This window comes from Scomber scombrus, chromosome 10 (genome assembly GCF_963691925.1).
Source record: "Scomber scombrus chromosome 10, fScoSco1.1, whole genome shotgun sequence".
NCBI lineage: Eukaryota > Metazoa > Chordata > Actinopteri > Scombriformes > Scombridae > Scomber > Scomber scombrus.
This window is the reverse complement of record NC_084979.1, coordinates 18431621-18459605: the sequence shown is the minus strand read 5'-3', so window position 1 is coordinate 18459605 and position 27985 is coordinate 18431621. Positions and strand designations below refer to the sequence as shown.

The window sequence follows — 27985 nt, the reverse complement described above, 5'->3', positions numbered from 1 at the left end:
TGCACAGTTCCACAGAACAAAAGCAGTAGAAAATTTAATTCAGTTTTACAACATAATTATACAATCATGACAAGCTTCATTATCAGTCTTCACATGATTAATCCAGCATTTAATATAAAAAGCACATTCACACAAACACATACTGTATGCACACATTCTAACTACAATCTCACAAAAAAAGCATGGACAAAACAATACCGTAATTCTTTTTTAAAACAATCTGTACACGGTTTCTTTTGCCGATGAAAATTCATAATCTGGGACAGAGAAACCGACATCAACTGATTCACAGCGGGTAACAAAAACATTTACAGTACAGTTCACAGGTTGCCACAACTGCAGTTGCACCTATTTAGACTTCCTTCGTTTGGCCTGGGTGGGGCTCGCTCCAGTTTCTGTTGAAAAGATAATACAAGTCAGCAATGCCCTGTATACAGCTTGGGTGTAGTGGTAGACATTCTGTATGAAGTTTATGTTAAAGTTGCTTGTGTGTTTTTTTTTTTTTACCTTTTACAGCAGCACTGGTTCCAGGCCTTGCTGATCTCTTCCTAATGCCACTGTCTGCTACTGGCTCCTCCTCCACCTCCTTCTCTGCTCGGGAACTGCGTCTGCTCGGTCCCTTGGGCTTCTCCACAGCAGCCCTGGGAGGACCAGATAGAAAAACAACAGACGACAAGGAAAGGAAGATAACACAGTGATGTGTTACTAAAGATGCAAAGGCGCGAGTTAACTCTGCTCTACTCAGAGAAAGATATAATACCACTCAGGACTCTGCTGTTTTTCCTCGTCTACCACAGATACTGTTCGTCTTCATCCCGACAGCATCCACTACGTCGACATGATCACTGCTTGTGTCTTTGCAGCGCAAACATGTTAAAATACATACCTTGGGACTAAGTTGATGGGCGTCTTTCTTTTCTTTGCCCATCTGTGATAGAAGTGGAAAAACAGCGGTAAACTATAAACTGTGCTGAACAAACATGGCTTCACTTCCCCATGATATTAAGACAATCCCCAGGAAAAGAGATATAGCCATAAAGGTCAGTGGAGTGGTACAATCTGCTTTGTGATAGGCTATATTGATTGATTAAACTTCAGTCATGCAATGGTATATTTATATTTTTGCATGCTAATCATACATACCAAGTGCTGAGGCCACGTGGCTCATTGATTTCACCATGTACCCCCCTGGCCAACCACATGACCTCCCTGAGTTTCAGTAGAGTTAGAAATGTCTAAGCATTTCTCCTTCGTGAGCATGAGTCTTAAGACTAGGCCAACTTTTCAGAGATCAGTAGTAAGGGACACCTTAATAAACCCCAGCACATGAAGTAATATGTAGTCAATTAACAATATAGCAAATAAAAGAATACAAATGTTATGGGGAATCTTACCCCTGCTCAGGACCTGTCGATACCTCTTCACCTAAACAGGACAAAAAAAAGGGATTACTTATGAGATAATTATGGAATAGTTTCTTTTCTCTTTTAAAGATAAGCTTTGGAAGACCACTTACCCGTCTTCTCACTAGCAACAGGCTCCTGTGACTGTGGAACTTCTTGTTGAACAGGTGCTAGGGAGAAAGGATGAAATAGGTCAACTGGCACATTTGACTACGTTAAACAAATTACTGAATGAGCAGAATGGCTATGTCATTGTATTCAGTATGTTGAGCAGAAGGCTTGAATGATTGTGTCTCCTTCCCAATTGCCACCAATCACCATTGGCTTTGCACATATCAACTGTTGTCCTCTTTAAACAAGAAAAAAACGGATTACTAAACATTCTTTGGAAATGTTCAAACCCAGAAATGCTTTATACTTAAAGATTCATGACATTTGAGGTTGCATTACCCATTTTTAATGTTACTATGGTATGTAATAACAAACCCTTACTTCAACAGTGACACAAGGTAATTAAAAAGGTACTAAAAGTGATCAGTGTGACCTGACCAAGGATCATGGCTGTAATATGGCCATTATTGTGTTTTTATTGTATATATCCCCAATGATTCTTTAGCTCTCAGTTGTGTGTTTACCTGGGGTGGTCTGAGTTGTTTCAGCAGGTCCTGCAGCTGGTGGTATGGGAGGCTCCACAGCTGGGGCATCAGACTGAGCTTGTGGAACTCCGCTGGGGTTAACAACTGGGGGGGATATGGTGGGAGGAACCTCCTGAACAGGTCCAGGTACAGTAACAATGGGAACAATGGACGGTACTGGACTTTGTGCAGGAGTGACCGTAGAGAGGACGGTAGCAGAGGAGACAACAGTGGTAGCACCAACTACAGTGACAGTAGGAATTTGAGAAGTTACAGCCTGGACTGGGCTTGAGACTGGAGCTGGTGCAGGCAATGGAGCCTGGGCAACAATCTGTGTATGAACAGCACCTTGGCTAGGAACTGGGACAGGAGAGGAGACTGTTGGCGAAGTAATAATGTTTGAGGCAGCAGCAGTAGTATGGGGTGCTAGTGCTTCATTCTGAATGGCAGGACTAGCAGGAGGATGAAAGACCTGGGGTGGAACAGCCCCAGTGGGCCCCTGTGCAGGCCTTTCTACAGGACTCTGCTGGCATTCAGCTGTACCCGAAACAGGTGCAGCAGCCTGTGCAGGCTTACTTTTCACCTGGGCAGTGGAAGATGGAGACATGGGGCCCTTTCGGAGTGTGTTAACAGCTCCAAGACTAGAGCACGGAGGAGGAGAAGACAGTGGTGGCTGAAAAGGAGATGATGCTGAAGGGCTTGGATGGGGAGATGGCTGTTGGACTGAGGGACTAGATTTCTGAGCAAAACCTGTCTCACCCAGATTTTCTGTTTTGAGAGCCCCAGGGTTAATTTGCTGAGGAGCTGCAACAGTACCAACTGGGGATGATGAGGACACACTAGTAGCAGTCTGAACCTGTCCAACAGCACTTCTGGAAAGCTGAGTGCTGGCCATGGTAACCCCTGTTGATTGGGTGGAACTTGGTACAGCAGAAAGCTGGATGTTTGTAGTGGAAACTTGGATAGGCCCCATCATAGTGACTGACTGTGATACCACTGTGTTATTGGGAGCCACAGATGAACTCGGGACCTGGAAAAATACAGGGGTGGTGGTGATGAACTGTGGTCGGGGGACAGGATTCTGCTGTCGGATATCCTGAGGTCGAATGTTCTTGTTAGGGACAGCCACCATGGTGGAGACCATGGAAGTAGGTACTTGAGGAGTTGGGGCAGAGGTTCTGGTGTTAGAAGTCACAAACACAGTGATCTGGTTCGGGGAAATGGTGGCGGAAGAGGCTGGGAGCTGTATGACTGAGTGAACACTTGTCACAGGTTTAGGATTAGGGCTTGGTTTTAGAGCCGAACTAGCTGGGTTTAGAGCAGAGCTGGATTTAGAACTGGTACTAACAGCTGGGGTAGTAGTGCTCTGACTGGAAGAGACAGGGTTGGGAGTTACACTCGGGGCAGCATTAGTGTTAGTACTAAGAGTGGGGCAAAGGGATGAAGTTGTGTTTACATTCAAACTGGGACTGACACCAAGACTCGAGATGGGGGTTTGGTTAAGGCTGGGGGTAGTATTGGAGCTAACGTTAGTGCTAGGATGCAAGCTGGGAATCACAGCAGGCTGCAAGTTAGGACTGCTGCTAGAGACTGGGACAGCAGGTTTGGGTTTAGCTTCTGATTCATTTATAGTGGCAGTAGTAGCAACAGGAACTGATGTGTCTGTGCCCTGGGAATTACTATGGGGAGGTCTCTCTGGATCCAAAGCAGACTTTGGGCTGTCCTTTCCCATAAAATCCCCAACAGTATTACTCTGTACAGGCCGAAGAGGCATGTTTGGGATACCCGTGTTATCCAGTAACTGGTTGAGGGATGTTGGAGCTGCCCTGAGAGCAGGTGAGACCTCAGAGTCCTGCAAAGGTGCTGTGTGTGTTGGCTGCCTATCAACTGTCCCTGCCTGCAGTTCCAAGTCAGGTTTAGGCTGCTGAGGCGTAGAGAAACGAGGACTTGCCATTCTAGGGGCTGATAATTCCCTCAGAGGCTGCAGCTGGGGTTGAGGCTGAGGCATCTGTCGCTGCTCTGCTGTCATCAATCCCTGACTTACTCCCTCAGCAGGATTACCTTGCATCCCATGGAAGGGACTCTGGGTCTGTTGTGCCTCCATGCCACTCATACTCATCTGTGAGGGCATAGATATTGGACTTGGGGGTACTGAGGTAGGGCTCAGCATCATGGTTAGCCCCTGAGGGTTGACCATCTGCTGCTGATGGGGAGGGCAGGTGATGGCCATCTTTGTCCCCTTTTGTCTTCCTGGACTTGGAGTGGCTGACTTGCGACTAGAGGCTGGACTTGACCTCCGACTATTGCTAGGACTTGCCCTCTTACCCTGCCCTCCAGACTGCTTGTCCTGTTTAGCACCTGCACCTCCTGCTCCGGTACCAGTGGAAAAAGGTTGTTGACTGTTAGTGTTATTTCCACCCACACTGCCATTGTTGTTGCTTGGTAGAGATAAGCTAGGAGGGGCCTGCCCAATGGCTTTCAGAGTTGTTGGGTTGAGACCCTGCTGGTCAAATCCCCTGTTTAGGTTAGGCTGCCTGGGAGGCAGAGGAATGTTAATTTTGGGAGGAAACAGCCCTGCAATAGAGGCATTTAACCTTTCAGGTGAAAGGTTGATTTCGGAGGGCTCAGTACTGGGTGGACGATTAGTTGGGGTGAGGGGATGGTGGTACGGTCTGGGGCTGGCTCTGTTAGGGGTTTTGGGCCTGGAACTCTGTGAGGTTGTGGGGACATTGGGGAAATGAAGGCCAGGCACGGGGCCTGCTTGTTGAGGCTGAGTGGGTAACTGTTGCTGGGGACTGGCTCCAGTGTGCTGGGGCACTGGTGATGGACCAGGGCCTTGCTTCATTAAGTGAGTGTTGGAGCCCTGGTTGGCTATCATCTGTTGGGTCCCATTTCCAGCCTGTACCCCCATTTCTGGACCACCAGGTCTGTCCTGCTTTGGGTGGGCCCCTGCAGGAGCCTCTTCAGATCCAGTGCCTTGGGGACCCTGCCCTACTTCAGGAAGTGACATTCTTCGTGCTGCGCCTGCAAGCTAGAAAGGAGGACAAACACAACATTTTAGTTAAAATAAAATAAACTCTACACAGTTCAAATCATGATGTGAATGTAAATATGGTGTTATACATTATATGTCATCACATTAATTAATTTAACTAATACAAGTTATGTTTTCTATTCTTCTTACAATTATGTGCATGGCTATTTTCCTTTAACATTGGTCATCATAGCGAGGGGGCTCCTGTTCCTCCATAATGGAATATGTTTTTGCCTTAGTATTTCGACCTCACCTGAGGGTTCACCATCAGGGGCATCCCTCTGGTTTTGTCAGGTGATGGCGGTACTCCTCCATGCCCTTGAAGGTTGATCATTACAGGCATGTTGCCTTGCTGTGAGACAGGAAGCCTCTGAACCTCAGGTGGATTGCCCATTCCCCGAGGAGGGAGTTGCCCTCCTGGAGGGATGGACATGCGATTCTTAGCCTGCTCATTCTGCATCTTCAGCATCATCATCATTTGCTGCTGTTGCTAAAATATAAAATGGGGATCAATGTATGCACAGATAAATGAAAAATCAGTTTGTTGATTTCAAATATTGCTATTAATCAATGATACCTGTTGCTGCAGGTGTGGCTGTTGAGCTTGCTGCTGTTGTTGTTGTTGCAACTGATGAGGGTGCATCTGTGGCTGGCCTTGACCTGAACTCTGTGGCCCCGTCATTCCCTGCTGCCCTTGAACATTCTGGAGACCTTGCTGTTGCATCTGCAGCTGTTGCATCTGCTGTTGTTGCTGCATCTGCTGCTGTTGTTGCAATTGTTGCTGCTGCTGCTGTTGTATTTGTTGCTGTTGCATTTGTTGTTGCATTTGTTGTTGTTGAATTTGTTGTTGCTGTATTTGTTGCTGTTGCATGTGCTGAATTTGTTGTTGTTGTTGCTGCTGTTGTTGTTGTTGCTGCTGTTGCTGCTGTTGTTGCTGCTGCTGCTGCATAAACTGCATGGGTACCTGCTGCAATACTCTCTGGTCTCCAGGTTGGCCAGGAAAGCCTAAGGATAGTGCAGGGTCACAAAAGATACAAGATAAAATAAAGAATACTCTAAAGTTTATTCAGCTAAAGAATCAGCAACTCAACTTGTACCATACAGGTACAAAATAATTGCCCAAAAGTTTCTTTCATTTCTTTTTGCTCATGTCTTTTTATTGGAATTTAAAGTAATAAAAATGCAATAAAATGCACTTTTCCACTATACAGTTCTAGCACTACTCAGCTCGACCCAACTCGTTTTTTTTGCGTTTCCATTAGGGATATAACCTGGTACCTGGTACTTTGTGTACCTGCTCGGGTGAGGTTACGAGCAAGCAGAGCCGATACTAAATGTGACGTCAACAGACTGCCGGCCACTGATTGGTCAGAGAGTCACTGGAAGCCGTCCGACACAAGAAGCAAACCCGGCATTTTTAAATACCGGCAACAGCGTTGAAGCGATTCAGCTCTTTTCTCTTGCTTTGTGTGTGACAAAAGACACAGGCCGAGCAGCAAGTACACCATCGCCTCCATGTCCTCCATTGTTTATGTGTTTGTGTTGCGTATAAAACGAAGTCACGGCAGTTTCGCGCAGCAGTGCTATGACGACCCCGCCCATGTTGAGTAAGTACTATTGTAATGGAAAAGGTCGTTCCTGGTACCAAACCGAGTCGAGTCGAGCCGAGTAGTGCTAGAACTGTATAGTGGAAAAGCGCTAATAGAGTTGGATAAACACAATATAACTGCCCATGTTTCTGCTCCAGGGAAGCCACATTACTACTAGTGCAGTGCACGTTCCAAATGGGCCTTTTTGTAATGGGTTGATTGTTTGGCCTCTAGCCACTACTTCAATGCAAGTACTCTAATATTAAATACATGTTCTTTTGTCATTTCAATTAAAATAAGGGCTACATTTAAAAATTAATTAATGGGCATTCTAAAATAAACGGGGCTGTTACATCATTTGTATTTTCTGTGCTCCAAAGACTTTTGTATTGGGTACTGACCACTTTAACAATGCAAGTGACTTATGCTCAACCATGTACATGAACACCTCCTGTGTTGACACAATGGTTCAGTTGCTGCTGCTGATTGCTAAATGTGCAGCTCACGCTATGTATGTGCCAAAGATTTGTGCTTTGTCTGTAGCGGCACTTAACAAGTGCCATCACCTCAGAGCATATGAGACAAACTGATTTTGAACTGTCTGTGGAAGTATTTCCTTTGTTTTATGCGTAACTTAAGTCATTGTGTATTGGGTTATGAGCACTTCCAGAACGTGGCTGACCTATGCTCAACCATGTACCTGATCGGCTCTTGTGTATTCACTCACTGTTGATCAGTTAAATGTGCTGCTAACAGTACAGTTTCTGTCTAGACCCGGGGTCAGAGTGTCCATCATTGACTAAAAGCTCTTGCCTATCTTGGTTTGCAGTGAAGTCATGTCATCTGAGCATGATGCTAACCCATGCTCCATTTCCGATATTCCTGTTTTCATCAGTCTCCACATCACAGCAAATTTTTACAGTATTATTTGCCACTTTTGTTTTTACTGCATGTAGTTCATAGTTGACAGCCTCGAATTCCTAAGCCAACACAGTCTTTAGCTCTGACCTAAGCAGTATAGCGATATCTTTTTCAAGGCAGCATGATTTCAACTTTCAGATCCTTTATTTGGCTATCTGGTTGAGTTGACTTACTGCTCCACACAATAGATGAGCTTGCAGCTTGAGACCCAGAAGTGGAGGCTCTGCCAGTGACTTTATACTTTTGAAAATTGTTGGCTATTTGCGCAGCAATACCATAAATTAACTATTGAAAAGTGAGAACAACAAACTTAGAGCAGTATTTTGTAGCCTTTTGTGGGTGCAGAGCACCTAAACAGAAGTTTTAGACAGAATTTCAGCAAAGCTTGTGAAAAACAGCCTACTCCATTGCCTGCTCACTAGCACCCACCCAAAACTGATTATTTCAATGATATTTACCTGCAGGCCGGTTGGGAAAATCAGGGAGTTTTGGCCCTGAGTTGTCTAGGCCCAAACTCTGTTCACCACTGAGATTTGGCAGTTCGGAATCTTCCATGCCACCAGCCACATCAAGACCACTAAGAAAGAGAGAATAAATAGATAAACTTCAATCAAAATATGAACGTAACAGTGATACAAGTCCTTTCAACTGTTGCTGCCGAAATGGAAAAAACAAAACTAATAAATACAAATTGTTACCCAAGTCCTTCTACTTGCTGTTGTCCCTCTCCATCTTTGGGCTTCTTCTTGCGAGCTGGTTTCTTCTTTTTGGGTTTGGCCTGATTGCCCCCACCTGCTCCCTGTTTTCCTCCTGGCCCAAACTGGCTGGCTGAGATATCACTTTGTAGCAGATTGACCAGCAGTGGGCTTGTCAGTGTTACATCCTTGCTGACAGGAAAACCACCTGCCTGTCCACAAGGTCCCCCCATTGGCATCTGACCTGGGAATTGTGAGTTGAAGTTCATGCCATGACCTGGAAAGTGGCCATTTCCCATCTGCATGTGCTGAGGCCCAGTCATCATGCCTTGCTGCTGCTGTGCCTGCATATCAGGAACCATCTGTTGGACCCCCAAGTCCCCAGTGCCACTGTTAGGATCCCCCAAAGGATGTTGGTGCTGTTGAGCTGCCTGTTGTTGCTGCTGTTGTAACATGGCCTGTTGCTGTTGTTTCTGCTGTTGCTGTAACTGCTGCTGCTGCTGTTGCAACTGTTGTTGGATAAGAGGATGACCAGCAGGTAGCCTCATCTGTTGCCCGTGCATGCCCATCACTTGATTAGGATTTCCAGCAATGGGAACCTGTTGGGGCTGTTGCTGGCTCATCTGCTGGTGCTGTTGTTGCTGCTGTAGCTGTTGCTGTTGTAACTGGTGCTGTTGCTGTTGTTGTAACTGCTGTTGTTGGAGTTGAGCCATTTGCTGCTGCTGTTGTGGAGTCATCTGCTGTGAGCCAACCTGGCCCTGGAACTGAGCCATGTTACCTGGAACATTTGGTGAAGGGCCACGCATCATCTGGCCTGGCATGACCCCAGCTGGAATCTTCCCTCCAAATGCCTGCTTGTTGCCTTGCATCTGGTTGGCAACCATTTGTTCCATCATGGAGTTTTGTTGCTGTTGCTGCTGTAGGAGCATGGCCTGGTGACCTTGGCCTCCAACCATCTGACCCTGCCCATGCATCACCCCCTGGCCTTGCTGAGGCATCATCTGCTTGGGTGGGGTCATCCCTCCTCTCTGCCCTTGATTGAGGGGCCTTGAGAGGACAGTTTGACCTCCACCCTGGCCTTGAACCATCTGGCTGGGGGAGGAGGACACGGGTTGGGCCTGATGCTGGAGGCCCATCATTTGGGTCTGGAGGCCAGGCTGTTGCTGGCCCATACTAGGCCCAGCAGTTGTACCAGGGGGCAGACCTGCCATGCTACTTTGTACACCCATAGCATTGGGTTGGGCATGGAGTGGGCCCTGCATTGAGTTTGGCGTGGAAACTGATGGCTGAGCTCCTGATGTAAAATGGACAGGGGGAAAAAAATGGAATTTACTTATAGGGGGGATCACAACAGGTAATAAGCTGCTTTACCTTCTGCTAACTAAATGTTAAGTCACAGGTGGTCAAATGTGGCTGTCAAATATTAATATACACAGTTAGTCCAAACATGAACAACCAAGTCTATGTAACTGGGACTTGATGAGTTGGGTGTGAAAATATTAGGGCCTTTAGTTTTAAAGCAATATGGTGGCTCACTAGATGGCCAGAAGTTTTTCTTACAGCAACAAAATGTCTCATTAGCACGATTTCTTCAGTTCAATTCCTGTTTTAAAATATTAGTTACATTTTAAATTAAGATTAAATGATTTGAAATACGACAAGATCACTGTTAAGTTTTTTTGTGTTAAGCAATTCACTCTCAACAAGTCTATGATGTACTGAAAGCAAAAATAATATATAAAAAAAACACACATTAGATAATGCTGTGATTAGGATTCATGATGTCACTAGCATGTAATGCCAGGTTACAGACAAATCACCGCTGATTACAATTACTGAGCTATAATTTCAGGCCTAAAATTATTTATTTTGTAATTACTATATCATGATAAAAGTGACAATTCTAAGCATAGTTCTGTAATGACTGTGTTCTATGAGAACTTTAATTTGTATACATTTTATATATATATGTGTCACATTTTACAGTAGATGCATTAGTAGTCATGTAGTTATTACTGTCAGCATTTATCATGCTCATTTCAAGAGCAGGACCAATAAATTGGTAACAAATATCATCAGCAATTTGTGTATATTACATTAACATAAATCCCACAGACCTGACAACGTATGACAAATATTGGAGGATGGAGGCTTTTGCTCCCTGTCAAGCTTTCCAACAGTATGAACACTGGCAGCTAATGCAAGTTGATTATAGCAAAGCAGCCAAACTACACAATAACACAAATGGTAGGATACACAAACATGTGTAGACCCAAAACATCTCTACAAAGTAAATATCTATAGCCTTTTATTATTAGCACGGCGGTTGATCGGTTACGAATGAATGATCCCATTTTATGTTGACGTGTGACGCGTGTATTATTATTATTATTATTATTGTTCTTCCACGTGCCACAGGCGGGTTTGAGCAGCATCAATAAAACAGTTTCCCTCTGTGTTTTTCTCTTTTATCCTGCAATATGCTTATTGAAATAGGCTATATAATGTAGCCTGGGATAAGTTTAACGTTTTATTTTAGAGTTGGCTTGTTGTATTTTAGCATTGTGAGGCAAATCGGTCCGTTTGAACAGGAGACATGCAGCAGCTGTAAATAAATCAATGCGCATATAAAAAAATAACTGACGCAGAAAAAGAGTAGCACGGGACATTTCTATTAACTTCATCAAACTAATGAATGTATTATGGAGCATGCATGCACGATGGTCTTCATGTGACAGCTCTTTATATTGTTATGATCTTCTCCTTCGTCAGTTAGAGCCGGTCAGGTGGGAATCCCTCCTGATGACATGTTTCTCCGGGGGGAATCCCAGACCCCCGCCTGTGTTCACACTGTCAGTGTGTGTAAAATAATGTTAATTCTTCTGAGGTGTTAATTTAAAAGTCTCCTTGATACATGACTGTTGGTTAGTGTTAAACTACTAAGGATTTTTAAAATTAATCTGCATTGCGCTCTTGCCTTGATGGTGTCATCCAGTCTAAAAATATGAGAAATTAAGTGTAAAAAACCCCCCAGGAAAGAACATAAACCGAACTGAACCGAAAACTGTGACCCCAAAACCGTGATATGAACCGAACCGTGGATTTTGTGTACCATTCCACCCCTAATATCTTTCATCCATAAGTATGACTGACACAAACAGGCAATGACCTAATTTAATGAATCTTTGATTGATGTTTGCATTTGTGTAAAGAGCAAATCTGTTAAAATGTTAATATTGATTCAGGCACTGGCCTCTTCTCATTTCACTCCATTTACATTTCCATGACTCAGCCAAAATGTTTGTCTCCCCTCAGATGTACCCCTCCATCACTTCTGTGCTGAGGACATTTTACCTGTGTGAGTCATTGCTTGGCTGCTCTGGAGCTGCTGACTGGGTCCTCCACCAGGGGTTCCTGGAGTGCTGGCACTCACCTGACCTTGGACAAAGTTTGGATTCGGAAAGGCCATGGGACGCTTGGGTATGCCTGCAATTATTATTCATTGAGTTTGTTAACTCAGACTTCAGAGCACTCAATTTATGAATTACTTTTAGATAAAATACTCATATTAGCAAAACAAACGTACTTTTCTTGTGTGTGCAATCAGTCTAACAAGAAACTGTTACCAACAGTTACCGACCTGGATGAACTTGGGCCCCAGGCTGTCCATGCTGGGGCATTCCCATGAATCCTTGTTGCATGTTACCCTGTTGGCCGAGGGCTGCTCTTCCTGGAGAACCAACACCCTGAGGAAAACCCTGTGGAGTTGTAGGCCTCTGAGCCATCATGGGTGGAGTCCCAGGTGAACCCTGCTGAAAAGGAGATGAGGAGGAACCCGGAGACTTGGCAGTGAGGTTGCCCTGTGGTCCAGTAGTGGGTGGAAGGGGTGGAGGGGGTCTAGGTGGTCCTGCAACACCTCCAGGGCCAGCCTGTGGGCCTTTAGGCTGGGGAGCAGCAAACTGCCCCATTCCTTGCTGCTGTTGCTGCTGTAACTGACCCTGTCCCATGGCATTGAATACCTGCCCTGCCTGCTGGCTGCCAAATGGGTATGGAGGTGGAGGGTGGCTGGGAGTCTGAACTGTAGCAAGGGAAGGAGGGCGCTGAACCATCTGGGCTTGGGGTGGGGGCTTCCTCCAGGCAGGGCCTCCTTGGGCGGCTGGAGTCTGGAGGACTCCAGAAGGCAACTGGTTCCAGCCAGGAGGCACAGCCATCTGACCTGATGGGTTAAACGGAGGTCTAGGTCCAAGCTGTGAGAGCTGTGCTTGCTGCTGAGCTTGTTGCTGTTGGTGATGCTGTTGTAGCTGCTGCAGTGCAGCAGGGTTGAGTGGTCTTCCAGTCTGCAGAGTCTGCATGTGATGGGCAGCCTGAGGAGGCATGGGCCCTGGGCCATGGGGACCTGTCTGTTGGTGCTGAAGCTGCTGTTGCTGCTGAACTGACATACCTGGCATCATTGGATCCATCACATCTGTGAGACAGTTTTTCCATTACTGCACTGTCCAAGCATTAACATATTCAAAATTACAACATTTATCCTACAAGAAATTAAGACCTGAACCTGTCTGTGAAGATGGTCTTGGAACGCGAGGATGCATCTGTCCACTGCTGCCTGGCACCATAGCCTGACCTGCCATGCCAGGCCCAGGGGGAACCATCGATGGATTAACCATCCTCACGCCTCCTTTATGGAAATATGTGCATATTCAATCATTATGTGTAAACAAAAACTAATATGTACCAAGTGAGTGATTATTGTCAGGTGATAAAGCGGCACAAGACTGGATAAGAACTATCAACCTTTAAAGATTTTAATTTCATGTTTGTGTGCTTCCATGTTCGTTGTAGAACAAACTGAATGTTTGCATATTTACTACTGTACAAACAAAACAATCTATAATTACTACAACTACTAATAAAGGAACAACTAACCAAAATCAAAGCACAGTTTCAGTCTTGTTGGTATGTAGTGAACATGTGTAATCAATTCAGTAAACTAGTACCTGGACCAGGCTGACCTGGAAAACCAACATCCATTCTCATTTGGCCAGGTGCTCCAATTGGTCCATTCACTCTGACTTCTTGTCCTCTATTTGGTCCCACAGCCACATTGATGGCCCCTTCCCCTGAACATCAACAAGGGAATATTAGCTTAGCTTTTAACAATAAAGAGTTTGGTGAAACGGACTTGAAACACACATACAAGCAAGCCTCTCAGAAAAAGTAAGACAGTTTAATGATAAATATACAAAAACATTCTTGCATATGGCCGATTGTCTCTTGCATCCCATTATGAAGGCTGTGCTGTTACCTTCTATCTGCACAGAGAGAATCCCCAGTTCTCGAAGCTGCTGCTGGTTGTTTTGGGCCAACAGTCTGAGTCGCTCCGCAGCATCCCGAGGAATGTTGAAGGTAACCCGCACACTGTTCCATGGCTCTACATGCTGTGGCTGCAGCCTCTCTGAGCCTAAAAGATTGTTGTTGGAATAAAAGTGTAAAAAAGAAAAATCCAAGACATTATTAATTAGAAATTGTTAGAAATAAAAGACTGGAATATACAATGGAAATGGGTTTTAAATGTACATTTCGAGTTTCTGTAAAACTCATGCACCCTCTTGCAAATGTTTAACAATACTGAATCACAGTGGATATAAGACAAAAAGATTCATCAATGTCAAAATGAAAACAAATCTTCACAAAATAACTGAGAAAGTGGTACTTTTCTGTATCTGGAGAGCCCAACATGCATACATTAATCATATGTTAATCAGTTCCCTGGTCAATCGACATTGTAAAGACCAGGTAACTAAGAAATATATTTGTGACAAATTTAGTAAAAAAGAAACACTAGGAAATAATAATGTTTCTCAGGTTCTGAAAATCTCTTTGTGTGCGGTCAGGTAAATCATAAGAAAAGGGAACTGATGCAGAAGGCCACCAAGAAGTTTACAGCAACTCTGAAACTGAAAAGGGAGACACAATGGGCTTACAACTAGTGCTGGAATGTCTCAACGCACAAAGCTGAAACACACTTATTTATAAAGAGTGGCAATGGTGGCTGCACCAAATATTGACTTGAAGGGGCTGACATCAGTTAATTATTACTTCACTTGTACTTTGAAGCAATTTGAAGATGTTTGTCTTTACTTTGACATATAAGTAACATTTTATTAACCAGTGTCAAAGAACTAAATTGTTTTATCTACTGTAAACAATAAAACGTCAAAATGTCCAAGTATTGTATTCAGCTCGGCAGACAGCAAATTTAGTCTCCAAGACTGAAAGTGAGAGCTGCAAAATCTTCATTGGTAGACAACTGCACTGGGCAGTTCCTATTTGTTTGTCTTTAGAGATGCAAAGTGTCTCAAAACACTGACTTTTTCCAACATTATGAGAAAATTAAACAAAATGTAACTAACCCATATCAAGCATGTTAGGTATACCACTGAGGACAGTGTCAAGCTTTTGTGTGAAGTCCTCATCTTCCATATTCCCTTGAAATGCAACAAAAACTGTAAAGTCTTCTCCCCCCTTGCTGTTTTCTTCTGTGCCATCTTGCTCGTTGACTTTCTCCTCTTCTGTTAATGGGCTTCCATGGCAACTGTCAGCATCATCGCCAACACCAGAGTCCCGGTCGGAGTCGTTATAAGCTTCCAGGTACTCCGTCCTCTGGGACAGCTGAGGTGGGGTGCGTCGATGCGCCATCCTCCTCTCTTACTAGGAGTGGCGTTTTTACCGTTTTATGCTGAAATTCAACATAAGAAAGACACAGATCACAACCCATCCACATAAACCACTACTGTCACAGTCAAAAAACGACAGAAAAGTCAAAGTAAAGTAGATACATGCAGGATTTCAGCAATGCAAATTAACCTGTGTAGTTGCTCGTACGCTGGATACATAGACAGCTAAAGCATTTCTGTTACAGGTTGTTCCATTCAAGCTTCAGATGAGACAACGTCTAGTATAAGTTGCTTTCTCTCATTATTCAAATCCAGTAAATAGATGACGTTATGGCCGGATAGCTAGCGTTAACAACACAAGTGACATCTCGATGACCAGCGGTGAAGCGCGTACAGTAGCAGACATGTCAAACAATTACTAAAGGGACTGCCGGTGGTCGGGAGCTTATTTACTGTTGTGTGATTTGCATTAAAATCAAACACACTGGATACATTCACTACCATAAACAGTGGGCAGCTTGGTTAACATGATCGGCCCACCAGTAACTTAGCTCAGGCCTTAGCGCAAACGTAAGCTAACGTGAAGCGATCGGCAGAGAGAGCACAAATATTCCGTGTCCCATGTCATTTGTGAGCACTTGTATGTCGACATGAACATTACTCACAACTCAAATTAACGCGTTTTCAGTAGACACTGCTATGAAACAGGATAAAAGCTATGTCAAGGCGGATTCTGCTGGCTTCTCCGCAAGCTCCAATTAGCGAACGTTAGCTAAGTTAGCTAGGTAGCACTGCAGGTAATTCAAAATGAATTGCATAGGAATAAAACGTATTAGCTTTCACAGTTGTTAGCTTGAACACACTATATATCATCGACAGTATAATACGCATGAAATGGGTAAAGGTCTTACCACATATATTCATTAGAAAATAAATTCAACCAGTCGACATCTGCTAGCCAGATTAGCTAACAAAACATGAATCACAAGTCAGAAACGGCGTCAAGCTAACTGACATCCGGTTCTGCTTTTCAAAATAAAGCCCTAATTGAGGAAAGGGTTGATACTTCTTTTTTTTTTAAACCCTGGTTCAACTTCACCCTTTAAACCACGTATGTCCATGCAAATACAAAATACGGACTCCACGTTTTTGTGCATTATCAATAAAAAAAGGGGTTCATTTGCCTTGCCCCTTAATACTTTTTGTATATTGTATATTTCTGAAGATGTGTTATGTTATTTTTGTGTGAGTGCATTGTGAGCCACTAAATTGGATTCAAATTCCTTGCATGGTAACATACTTGGCCAGTAAAGATAATCCTGATTTGTTTTTGTTTTCAGGACTAAATTCACCAGTTACATATTACTAGTTATAGTTAGTTATATTAGTACTTGGTGCCATGGACACTGTTATGATGCTTTTATTTAAATGTAAGCAGCAAAATCTTCAGTGGTGTGCCCTTTCACTGACACCCTGCATTTATAATTAATAACAAAAATAGCGATACATCACCTTCCACACTCCTATCCACCCCCAACCTCTAGTGTCTGAAAGCAGCAAGCTACTTAATTATTTACAGTAGGTCAGATGCCCAAGATGCCCACGTAAGGACGAAAAAAAGAAGGGAAAACAGTCTTTGTTCTTTGGATGTGTGCAAACATTTTATTTCTTGAGTTTGGACCGTGCTCATTTTTATTAAAAACAAATGCACATGGAGTCAAACATCAGATGTTGTGCAAATGTGTGCTGGTACTACAGTACAGGAAACAAGCATCAATAGCCATATTGCACTAGTACCCAACAACAGAGAGTAAAATAAGGACATATTTGATCAGTCAGCAATGGCCATTCTGAACTCAAATCGAACCGTTTTTAGAATGCATTGCTTTACAAAAGCTCTTTGTTCTTACTTCAAATACACAACCTAAAATAATTTCACAAATACACAAAAAAATAAACATAACAGCCTTTTCTAAAATGTACTGTTTGTATGCATTGTGTTACAACAGTAGAAATCAAATGTTCATATAAAAATAGACAGATTACATTCAGTTAATCTTCAAAGAATATGATTATTTCCATTCTAAAATCAAGTGTCCCCACTAAAAAAACAAACTTTAAATAACAAAATCGTGCAACACCTAAATTTCTTAAATTAAAGATCTAAATACACATATTTTACTAATTACTAATTACTAATATTTAACACCTGTTGAAGTGAAGCAAATCCTGATGTTTAAAGGAATCAATTTAGATGTGAAGCTCTTACCATATTACTGTGACATTTTTTTTAATGTGTTAGTCTGTTAGCTATTGATCGTTTGCAACAGTTAAAACTCCAGCAACTGTACCAAACAACATCGAACCATTGTTAAACACCATATAAAAAGCAAGAAGGTAAATGTTTGAGCCTGTGTTCTGTTTAGGATAGTCTATTTTAGGTGTGACAATGCCGGGCTTAATAAATGGCTTAAATATTATCACCTTCTTCCCCTTTCTACGTGATCTTATGTATTATTAAGAGGAATGGTTAAATGCAGTGGAAGAATTGTAAAGCAGAGAGATGGAGAAAATGTGCTGAGGACCATGCATGTGTTTTAAATGGTGGCTTCATGGTGTGGCATCATTGCTTAACTTAAGTCTGCTCATTCGTGCAAAGAATCCATTAATTTACACCAGGACTCCTGGTCAGCTCAGAGTGCAACATTCTTCAAGTACCTCACAGGCCAAAAACTAACTGCAACTCAAAGTTTCATTATATGTGAATATGGGAAGGGAAGATGCACTACGGCATGTTGGACATGGTGAGGGCTGAGGCATCAGCACTACGGGGGTCCTTCACCCCTATGATGAGGTCATTAGTTCTCCGGGTGCCTTCCACCAATGACAGAACATCTATCCTTTCAACCGTGTGACCTTTGGCCTGCAGTATCTCCACGTCTTCATCTAGAAACTCAGCTGTAGGAGAGGATGAGGCAGTGGTTAAACATTAGTGGGAAGAATGAATGATGAATAATAAATGTCAAACTGAATAAAAATCATTTACACCTGGTACTCAAATGTTATTATTTTCTGGTGAAGGAAAATAGAACCACAGTTCACACAGGAAGTGTAGCAATCAGAGTGTGGGTGCTTTGCATTTATCATGTTAAATACCAAGCACATGTTTAGTAGCTTTTGACTTAGTGCTTGAAATGAAATGTTATGACTATAAACTCATGTTCTCTGAAGGAGAGGAGTGCTGTACAACAGATACAGTATGGGATATCACGCCCCCATGTGGCCTCACTTCTATTCACGCCTTTAAGGCAGATGATCAGTGGTGACATATGAGAAGCCCCCACCTGAACATACATCAAACCAGAGTTTGTACATTCAGATGCAATTGGCATGGTAGTAGCAAATGACAGCTGTAATTGGAAATTAAAAAACTCACCTACTTACAGCACAGTTTTTGAATGGAATCTGTTATCTTTGGACTTAACTACACAATAGATAAGTCAGTAAGAAAAACTCACAGTCCACCAGGAGAGTGTTGGGCTGCAGTTGAGGATGTAGTCTACCATACGCTAAACTGTCACTCATGTTTTTACGTGAAGACAAAACATTCATCAACACCTGAAGAATCAGAAAACAATATGAAAATTAGTGCATTACTAAATTAATTGTTATGAATAGCATGGGTCAAAAAGCACCTCCAGAAAAATGTTTTTCTTCATGAATATAAATATAAGAAAGAAAAATATATTATTCAAGTAAGTAATAACCTGTGTGATGCCACTCAGAGCTTTCTCTCCATTGGAAGATCCAACTGCTACATATGTGCCACATAACCCCACCGCTGGCCTCACTACTGTGGGCATCAGGAAGGACATAGGCCTCTTCCCAGGCCGGAGGTTGTTATGCTATAGCCAATGAGAACAAAAAACACATGGACTGACAGAAGCTACAACAAGTATCTCAAAAAGAAAACAATATATACTTTAATCAATTAAACAAGAAAGGGCATACTTACTGGGTTAGGTGATGAGCTCTCTGTTTTATTAGGCCAGGAGAAGTCCAGGATCTGGCTATTCAAAATAATTCCTGAAGGAGTCACTATCCTGCTGCCAAATAGTTTGTTTAGAGAGCTGCAAGAATAAAAAAAATAATAACAAAAAAAAAGTCTCATTAAGTTTTCCATAATTTCAAACAACTCTGTACTGCCACCGGGATTTCACTGAGCAGACAATGTGCAATAGCAATTTAATTAAAAGCATGGCGTACCTTACAACTGACACAATGTGGTCATCTGGGCCCATGACCATGACTTGGGCAGCTGCTGTACCCTCCTCCAAGGTAAAAGATGTAGTGTAATGGCTGACAGGGAAAGCTTCAGAGTCGCTGATCATCTGGCGGAGTACGGAAGCCTGCGATTTACTTGGGAATGGAAACAACAAAGCACAGGGTTCAGTGAGAACACTTTGCTGAATTAGGATACATTTACACAGTATATTATATAATTAAAAGACAGTGGGGTGGATCTCTACCTCAGCATCTTGGCTAGAAGCTCTGAGACAGAAGTGTCAAACATGGGGTCTCCCAGCCCACTCACCAGACCCAGAGCTATCTTCACAGACTGTGAGAGTAATGCAAAACAACAGTATATTTACTGAATTACTGCACTTTGCACAATGTTTATGCTGTGCAGGGGTGAAACAGTTAGTAAACTACCTCTGCAATCCAGTGGTAGGTGCTATTCCTGGGCAGCTGGCTGGTAATGTTGTAGCCCTCCAAGATATTAAGGGCGGTGATCAGGGCAACACCTGCATGTGGGGCTGGGGCCGCCATCACGTGGTGTCCTTTAGAAGGAAAAAAAAAACAGAATGGAAAATTTTATGTCTGTGGTGAAATGGGGTCATTTTTGCAGCAGTCTTAAGAAAAATAGAATTATAAATAACTAGAAAAACTGCATTGCTGTTGTACGCCTCCACCATCCAATGAAGTTACAGTTTACATCCACGTCTGTCAAGGCTCATAATATTTGTAGTGAAGTCTTTGAGGGAATTTAATTTAAAAAAAAGAAATCAAGTGTATTTTCCTTATATGTCTTCACATGCTTGTTCTAGTCATGACAGTAAACAATGCTTCGGATATGATTGTTGCTGCAACCCAGCAGCACAGAAGATCTATACATTCACCACAGTTTCAAAGTGGGTACCCAAGATTAGTTTCACCAAGTAACTATCTGACCAAATGTGAAACATGGTCATAATCTCCCTTTCTGTTCCTGAGTTATGGTGTTGAATAATGGCCAGAAATATGTGTTTGTATAACATTATGATGTCACAGTGACCGTTTCAGATATAAAATGTCATGATTTCATCTTTTCATCCTATTAGAAATTTGTGTGCAACTTTGTCATGATTACTGTATGAATCTTTGTTATGTCGCCATGACCTTGACCTTTGACCACCAAATTCTAATTAGTTCATAATTGACTCCGTATCAGATGTTATATAAATTCCTTCAAGGTGTTCCAAAAAATAGCGTTCTCGAGAATGGGACGGACAACCTGAAAACATAATGCCCCCGGCCCCACCAGGCTATCGCTGGCATGAAGGCAAAAAATGCACAACATGTGAACAAAGTATAATGCAAAGAACAATTACAATATTTAAACATATAACTTGTAACTGTAACAGTAAAACTTTAGCTTGCTACTGTACAGTCATACAACATACAGAAATAAAACAAATATGACAAAAGTCATGTGAACAATATACACAAATTATTATTATTAAAAAAATACTGCATACAATACAATATATAACAGAGAAGACACATGAGGAAACAGACCAATTAAAAATACAGCATACACCAGATGGGTGTCATGCCCATTATATTTGCATTGCTGGGTCAACAATAGCCAATGCTCATGCAAACAAAGTATTCAGGTGTGCTAGTGTCCACTGTTTACACACTGCCTTGTCACCTCTGTCATTATACATAATATACATATACATAATGTATTTATAGAAGCACTGGAAGAAATTACTGTAATTACTATTACAGTTGATATATAAAGATCCAACAGTAAATAGTATGGGATCCTCCTCTAACAGCTCAAATATACATTAAATAGTAGTAACCAATAGTATTTACCCTGGTAGGTGATCTCTGCTGGTTTCTCTAGGACTGTGGTGTAGTTTCCAAAGTCATCCTCTGTGAGCACCCCACCTCTTGCTTGCACCTTTTAAAAAATCATAGTGAGGTTATCACAGTTAAGTCTTCTAATTTACCTTCTATATTCACAAATGTATTGATAGTGAAAGAAAGCCTGTCGTGACATTGTAAGTTGTTATGACTTCTGGTTTGTAGCTAGAATCATGTACTGGAACAAAGCTCAGGTCCCTAAGAGTAAGGGAGAGACTGTAATTTGAGAGACTGAAACATTGCACAGACTGGAAAGTGCAGAAAGAGTGTAAATGTCACAGTGTGGTGTACCATAGGTTGCTACCCATTTATATGCTGCGACAGCTGCCCACATCCTATATCAACCTCATATGTGAACTGTTTTATATTCAGTAGCTGTATCACAGGTATTCAGTCTAATGTGAAAATGTGGTCTTTTGGGGAATCATGTCCAGCTTTAATACAACAGTGAGAACCAGCTTCAGACTGCTCTGAACGCTCGGTTTCCAACCGTTTTTTCCACTTCAGTCCAAGCCGATGTCAGCTTGTGATGGATTTCTTTACATGGTCATCTACTGCACACACAGCGCAAGAGTTTACTGCTCCACTCTGCAAACATTATGGCATTTTCCCATTGTTTTGGGGGTAGTCACACCAAGCCATGACTCGAGTCGAGCTGTTTTTTCCATTACTCAGCATGCCACAGTAAAATAAGTTGTTTACTTGTTGGAGGTGTGCTGGTTGTCTGCAGTTGTTCATCAGACATCATCATCACTGTGGCTGTATTTGCTCTGTACTTGTACTCTTCCTCTCTGCATTATTTCTAACTGAACCAAATATCTCCATATGTTCGTACGTCGAACTGATTTTGCACTAACAAAGCTCTTCTTATTTAATAAGGAACACGTTTCATTTCCTGTAAGTTCTCAACAATCAAAGTTTCCTGTTAGTTAGTCATTTAAAAACATAAAAGCATCAGAAATAACTTAACACGACACTGATATGGCTGCCCCTAAGCCGGCTTCTGGAAAACTGGCCAAATAGAAAGGAGTGGGCTCAAAAGGAGGGAGGCCTCAAAGCGACAGGAGCTAAGACAACCTGTTAAAGACAGAGGTTGAACTAAGGGGCTGCATGAAGGGCCAGTACAAAATAAACAAATAAACAAAATAAATAAATCATGCAATACTATAGTACAGTCGTCAGAGGTCAAATACAGAGATGAAAATGAGCAGAATAGATAGCCTTTAAAGACAAACTATGCAGGATTTTCTTAAAAAAAACAATGTACATATTCATATAAAAATAATCCCTCTCAATCATCATTTATGACCCACTACAAATGTGTGGCAGTGTATGTATCTACAGAGACCCTGCCCTATACCTGTATTTCCTTTTTTGCTGTGTTCAGGACATCTCTAGGCTTCAACGTTTGGGCGATGGGTGTGTAGCCCCCAGCCAATAACAGTACGCAGGGTGTGAGGTAGGGACCTGGTTACATCACCATGTGTCTAGTTCGCTCGACCACCTCTGCTCTCTCACTTTGCTCTTAACTCGCTCTGGTTTCATTGAGCTGTGGGGGAGGGGCTTACGTTGAATGCTGTGTTTACAATCACCAACCAACAAATCCTTCATAGTATGTGGTGTTATGTGTATTGCTCGCATCATATCACAAGGTTGTACGATCTATTAATAGCTCTATTTTTTGTGTATCCTTGTTTTTGCTTGATTGCTTTCTCGTTGTTATTCTTCCACCAGCAGCTGGTGTCAGTGGGGTTTTGTTACTAGTAGCAAACCCTACTGGCACAATTTATAACTGTTAATGCTTAAATTACATTTTTAGATGAAGCCTTTAATCAGATCTGCAACTAAGCATACATTGCATCTAGTCTCCAACTACCAGTGATGGAGCATATTATATTTAGGTACTCATTTTATTTCCACTGTTTTGTGATTGTTCATAGAATTTTGTTTTTATATTATCAGCTTACTGTTTGCAAACCTAGCTAGCCACTCAACTAACTGTCTGGAGCCAATATAATGCTAATGCATACACCCTGTTTAACTGTGTAATTAATTACTGTTGGAATAACTGTTATGTATTTTTTTACTTTTAGTCTTGTCGACTCCACTATTTTTTATACTGTATTTATGTTTTTTCACTGCGCTGCATTAACATCTCAAATATTTTGACAATCCATAAAATAATAACTAATAATTTGTTAATTTTGTGTTATTTTTATATACCAATTGTGCTTACATATACAAAGCACAAATGAATAAATCTGATTAGTTAGTTTGTGTTGAACTCCACATTAAACACAACTCATTTTGTAATAATATTCCTAATTTGGTTTCACATGTCATTTTGTGGGTTTTTCTGTGTGACTAAACAATATGATCTTTTAAAATCATTCATTGGCACCACAGAGTAATGAACCTGACATCATTATTTCATCATTATATGATCATGGTGAAACATGATAAGCCAAAACAAAATACCTGAAGTGAAAGTACAAAAGGGACATAGTGTCGGATGGGTAAAAGTGACTTCCTCAAGGAGTCAATGCAGAATTAATGACTTATATAATCATTCTTAGAGATGGGGAGAGACGACAAAAAAAACGTCCTTACTGCAGCAGCCATTTCCTGCGTCAGGTTTCCACTGTAGAACTCAGATATCCCCTTAGCTGCGACAGCATCCAAGATGGTCGCCAAATCAAGACGTCTGCTGAACAGCCCAGAGAGAGGAGCCTGGCCGTTGGGGAGGAACAAATCCCGAAAAGAATCCGAAATGTTTTGGTCTTTAACTTTAGCCAGAGCTTCAGCTAGGGGAGACAAGAAAGGCAGATGACATCACACCTAATCTATAAATTACATCACCTCATGTTGTTCAAGACCCACACTGAGGCCGGTTATTTTAATCGCAGGAGGTGACATTAATGACAGTGACTTCACCCAGTGGTTTGCACTACATTACACTATACTTACCCAAGTCATGCGTAACATTAAATCCGTTTCTGGCCACATCCGCTGCCATGGTAACAACATCCTTCCACTGTATTCTGGGGAATTCAAAAGTGAGGAAAGATTGGCCTTTGGTTTACCAATGCAGACAATCTGAACAGATTTTCAAAGAGATTGTTTTGCAAATAATTGTCCATCTCGCTGGACCAAGCTCTAGTTTTACACACAGGCTTTACCATCATCCTCTTACCAGCTGAGGCATCAGTAATAATTACACAGCATCAGTGTAATTGCAGCCTGACACCCTGGCTAAAAAAAGCAATAACCCTGTCTTTTCTTTGAACACAGCTGGTGATACTTTCAGTAAGAGAGCTCATTCGTGGGCTCTGTGAAAAGCACAGGCTTTGTCAGAGGCAGAGCTTACATAATTGTAAGCTTTTACTGTTCTCATCTTAAAAGCAATGGACAGAATGGAGGGAAATAAAACTGCATATCATGACATGTATTCATGACTGCATTAACAAAGATTTCAAAAATAAAAGTAGTATTACATAATAGATACCATACCTGCCATACAGCTGGTGCGCTTGATGCATCCCACTGAGCATGCCTGGTACTCCCACCAGCCGACCAGGCTGAAATGGAGCGAGAAGAGCAGTATGCTCAGATTAACTGCAGCACTGAACAATAACAATAAAATAGTCTTCTATTCTCTTAGTGAAAATCTACCAAATAGAAGGAGGGAATACATCAGATGCCTTACATTGAGATCAAGGTTTGTCTGCAGCATCTCCTCAAGGATGCCAGACGGTGCCGTCTCTCTGAAGTCAATGACCCTCGTCTCATTCTTTCGGATGTCATGCACCAACATAACTCCACCACTAAATGGCAACAGTGCACAAAGCCAGCTTCTAAATCATATTCAACTAGGTCAAAGAAAATCAGTGTTTAGAGAAGATGAACATGTTCTTACAACTCACCCTCCTAAACCAGAGGTGTGAGGGTGAACAATCCCCAAACAGAGGGCGGCAGTGATGGCAGCATCAACACTGGACCCCTGCTTCCCCAAAACGTCAAACCCAAGAGATGTACACTGAGCCACATCTGTCACCACTGCTCCTTGGTTAAAGACCTTGCAGGAAACAAGACAAGCAAGAAGATAAGGAAAGCTGCTGATGTCTTTGAATTGATCTGGTGTTTAGTGGAAAGGATCAAACAATATGAAATTACATTTAATCCCATAATCATGTGAGAGAAGCAATACTATTGCAAGAATGACTGCAAATAATACACATATAATGCTACCTGTGGGTCTCCAAAGTAGATCTGCATGATGAGAGCTACGGTGACTCCAGTGGCAAAGGTGAGACAGGCTGTGATGATGACTGTCAGTCCATCTCGCTGGCAGGCACACTCCTCTGTAAAGGGGTCTCTGGAGGTCTCCCGCAGGGATGCAATGTCATGGCTGGCCAGGTCAGAGGCTGAGGATGGGAGGCGCTGGAGACGAGCCGACTTCAAAAACAGATCCGGGTCTGAGACGCACAACACAAAACAAAAGGCTTAGGTGGAACAGGAACGAGCAGACACCCAATATGTGCCAATATTACTCAAGAGGCAAACACAGATTTCTGGACTCTGCATGTATGCAATGCACAAAAAAGCACTGTTTGGAGTTCAAATTCAACCAGCAACCTAAACACACTCTCCAGTATATTTTGAAGTATGGTATCTGGTCTGACTGACTGACCTGTATCTTGCTCACTCAGGACGTTGTCATCATCCTTGCGAGATTTTAGGGTGTTTTCCCCTGACATCGCATCGTCCTCTGGCAGCCTGGGGAAACTAGTGATGCTCATGTAGTCCACCGGAGAGTAGGCACTCCCCAAGGTTGTCTCCGGATTAGCATCTTTATCCACCACACACCCACTAGGATACCCTGCCACAATTTCAGCGGCAGGGCTATGCATGCCTACTCTTGGTCCTGCAGTCACACACTATACACCTATATTTATCTTCAGTGTGTAAGGGCGTTAGAGCAGGATATCCATACTTTCTGTCACCTCTGTGTTGTCTGGGATGATGAACCACACACCTGCTACTGTCATCCAGATAAGAAATCACTGTGTATCCTTATGGATTATTGTTGCTGTGGTGCTGAAGAATTGCTTCATCTACTTATCGTTTAGGATCCCAGGATATATCACAGTCCCACAGGGGGTGTTTGCAGTTTTGTAACGCTATACTGAAACATTTACTATCACTAAAGCTGCTTCTTCTTAGCGAATATTTATAGGCCAGGACACGGGTGTGCTGCTCCGATGATGATGATGCATTTTTCCATTTGTCATGTCGGCTGCCACCTGCAGAAGACAACAAACCATGCATGTTATCTAACTAGTTTTTCGACAATGCATTTCCCTCCGAGAAGCATTCGTCTATTAAACCAATGAGGTTGTATGTCCTTGCATGGCCATTAATTACACCAGGTGAACCGCTTAACTTACAGCAAATACAGGCGCTAATGTCCGCCTGAGTGGCGCAGAGAAGCGGCCAACTAGCCTTAAGCTGATGTGTATATACTTCAAGCAGACAGCTTTATAGCCATTATAACCATTTAAAACGCAGAGAGGCTGCTATACTGCCAGTCCCGTGTTTGTTTGTATATTGAGTTAACTGCGCTGATACGACAAGCTAGCAAACATCTTTCTGTTTTATCAGTGCTAAAAAATAAACAAATAAAGCGCCTACAGGCAGCTAAAGCTAGATCAGTGTTACTTACCGTTGCTGGGAATATACCTACAGTCAAATACAAATCGTATTATTAGGATGCTATGTTGGGTTTTAACGAGAGCAGGTGAGGAGGGCTGAGTGCTGCTCTCCGTCACCGAGACTTCAACACCGAGTCAGTGCCGAAGTCAGCTTCATATTACAGCCTAACCCAACCGGTATAACTTGTAGTGGAAACAGCGGGAATTTAGACACATTTTACGTTGACCTGAAGATTGAGAGAAACTTTGAATTTTTTTCATATGATATTTATAATTAAATGTAAAAGGCTACACGTTTCTATAAAGAAAATTATAGGTACTCGTTGTATTGTCGCATACCCGATGTACCAATGTCAGACTTACTTTATATTTGGTCACCATCCACTAAATCAGTGTTTTTTTAAAGTGGGGTCTGAATGACTATTTTGGTCATAGGTTTCATACATTTTTTGTAATTAAACATTCAAAAAAAAGTCAGAAGGAAGACCCAGCTGGGACAAAACCTTACAAAATGGGGTCTAATTTGTGTCAGTTTATGTGAATAAGTTTGAGAGTCACTGCTGATGACCAAATCCTGCTTCTTTTAGCACCATAGCTTCAGGCCATTTTACGTATTGTGTTACACTGGTGGCTAATAAGTCCAGTATAACCAGAGACTGGTGAAGTAGATAAACAGGTTATAGCAGGTCTGTAATGTTTACCTGCTCCAGTTACCTCTTCTATCACTCCCAAAAAGACCTTTTTTTTCAGGTGACAGGTTACAGAGGAATCTTACTGTACATGGCTGTGTACAATATTCATGTGATCCCTCTAAAGGAAAATCTTTTAAATACTTCAATCCAAAGAAAGGCCAGAGGTCAACTACAGGATGTTTAGTATCTGTCTCAGGACACTACCAATGTGGAACCACTCTGCCACCAAAGTGGATGTTTTCTTATTCTGTTTGGGCTATTTTACCACCCTCATATTTCACCCTTCTGGACATACAGAATCTTACGTGCAGTGCTATGCAAAAGTTTTAGGCACTTTAGAAGTATAGATTCTTATCCATACAATCAGGGAGGCATCTGATCGGTTGTAGATTTATTCTGCAGCATGACAAGAGGAACCAGGGGTCCTGCAACA

The 27985-nt window shown here is 42.3% G+C and overlaps 2 protein-coding genes across 2 annotated transcripts; both read right to left on the bottom strand.

Moving 5' to 3' along the window:
- Positions 1-19: 19 nt before the first annotated feature.
- Positions 20-15966, bottom strand: ncoa6 (nuclear receptor coactivator 6). Its single transcript, XM_062428001.1, has 17 exons — positions 15866-15966; positions 14691-15016; positions 13583-13738; positions 13275-13397; positions 12833-12955; positions 11918-12742; positions 11632-11763; positions 8281-9571; positions 8041-8159; positions 5650-6077; positions 5326-5562; positions 2039-5069; positions 1517-1573; positions 1395-1425; positions 887-928; positions 508-641; positions 20-395 (listed from the first exon to the last, which is right to left on the bottom strand). Exons 2-17 carry the CDS (start codon positions 14974-14976, stop codon positions 349-351), a joined length of 7062 nt encoding a protein of 2353 aa, XP_062283985.1. The 5' UTR covers positions 14977-15016; positions 15866-15966; the 3' UTR covers positions 20-348.
- A 1773-nt stretch (positions 15967-17739) lies between these two features.
- LOC133988375 (glutathione hydrolase 7) lies at positions 17740-26059 on the bottom strand. Its single transcript, XM_062428011.1, has 15 exons — positions 25840-26059; positions 25398-25624; positions 25073-25224; positions 24856-24973; positions 24660-24727; positions 24117-24190; positions 23760-23953; positions 21099-21186; positions 19668-19795; positions 19484-19572; positions 19221-19373; positions 18970-19084; positions 18722-18859; positions 18473-18572; positions 17740-17912 (listed from the first exon to the last, which is right to left on the bottom strand). The coding sequence occupies exons 1-15, from the start codon at positions 26057-26059 to the stop codon at positions 17740-17742; spliced, it is 2037 nt and encodes a 678-aa protein (XP_062283995.1).
- Between the last annotated feature and the right edge of the window lie 1926 nt (positions 26060-27985).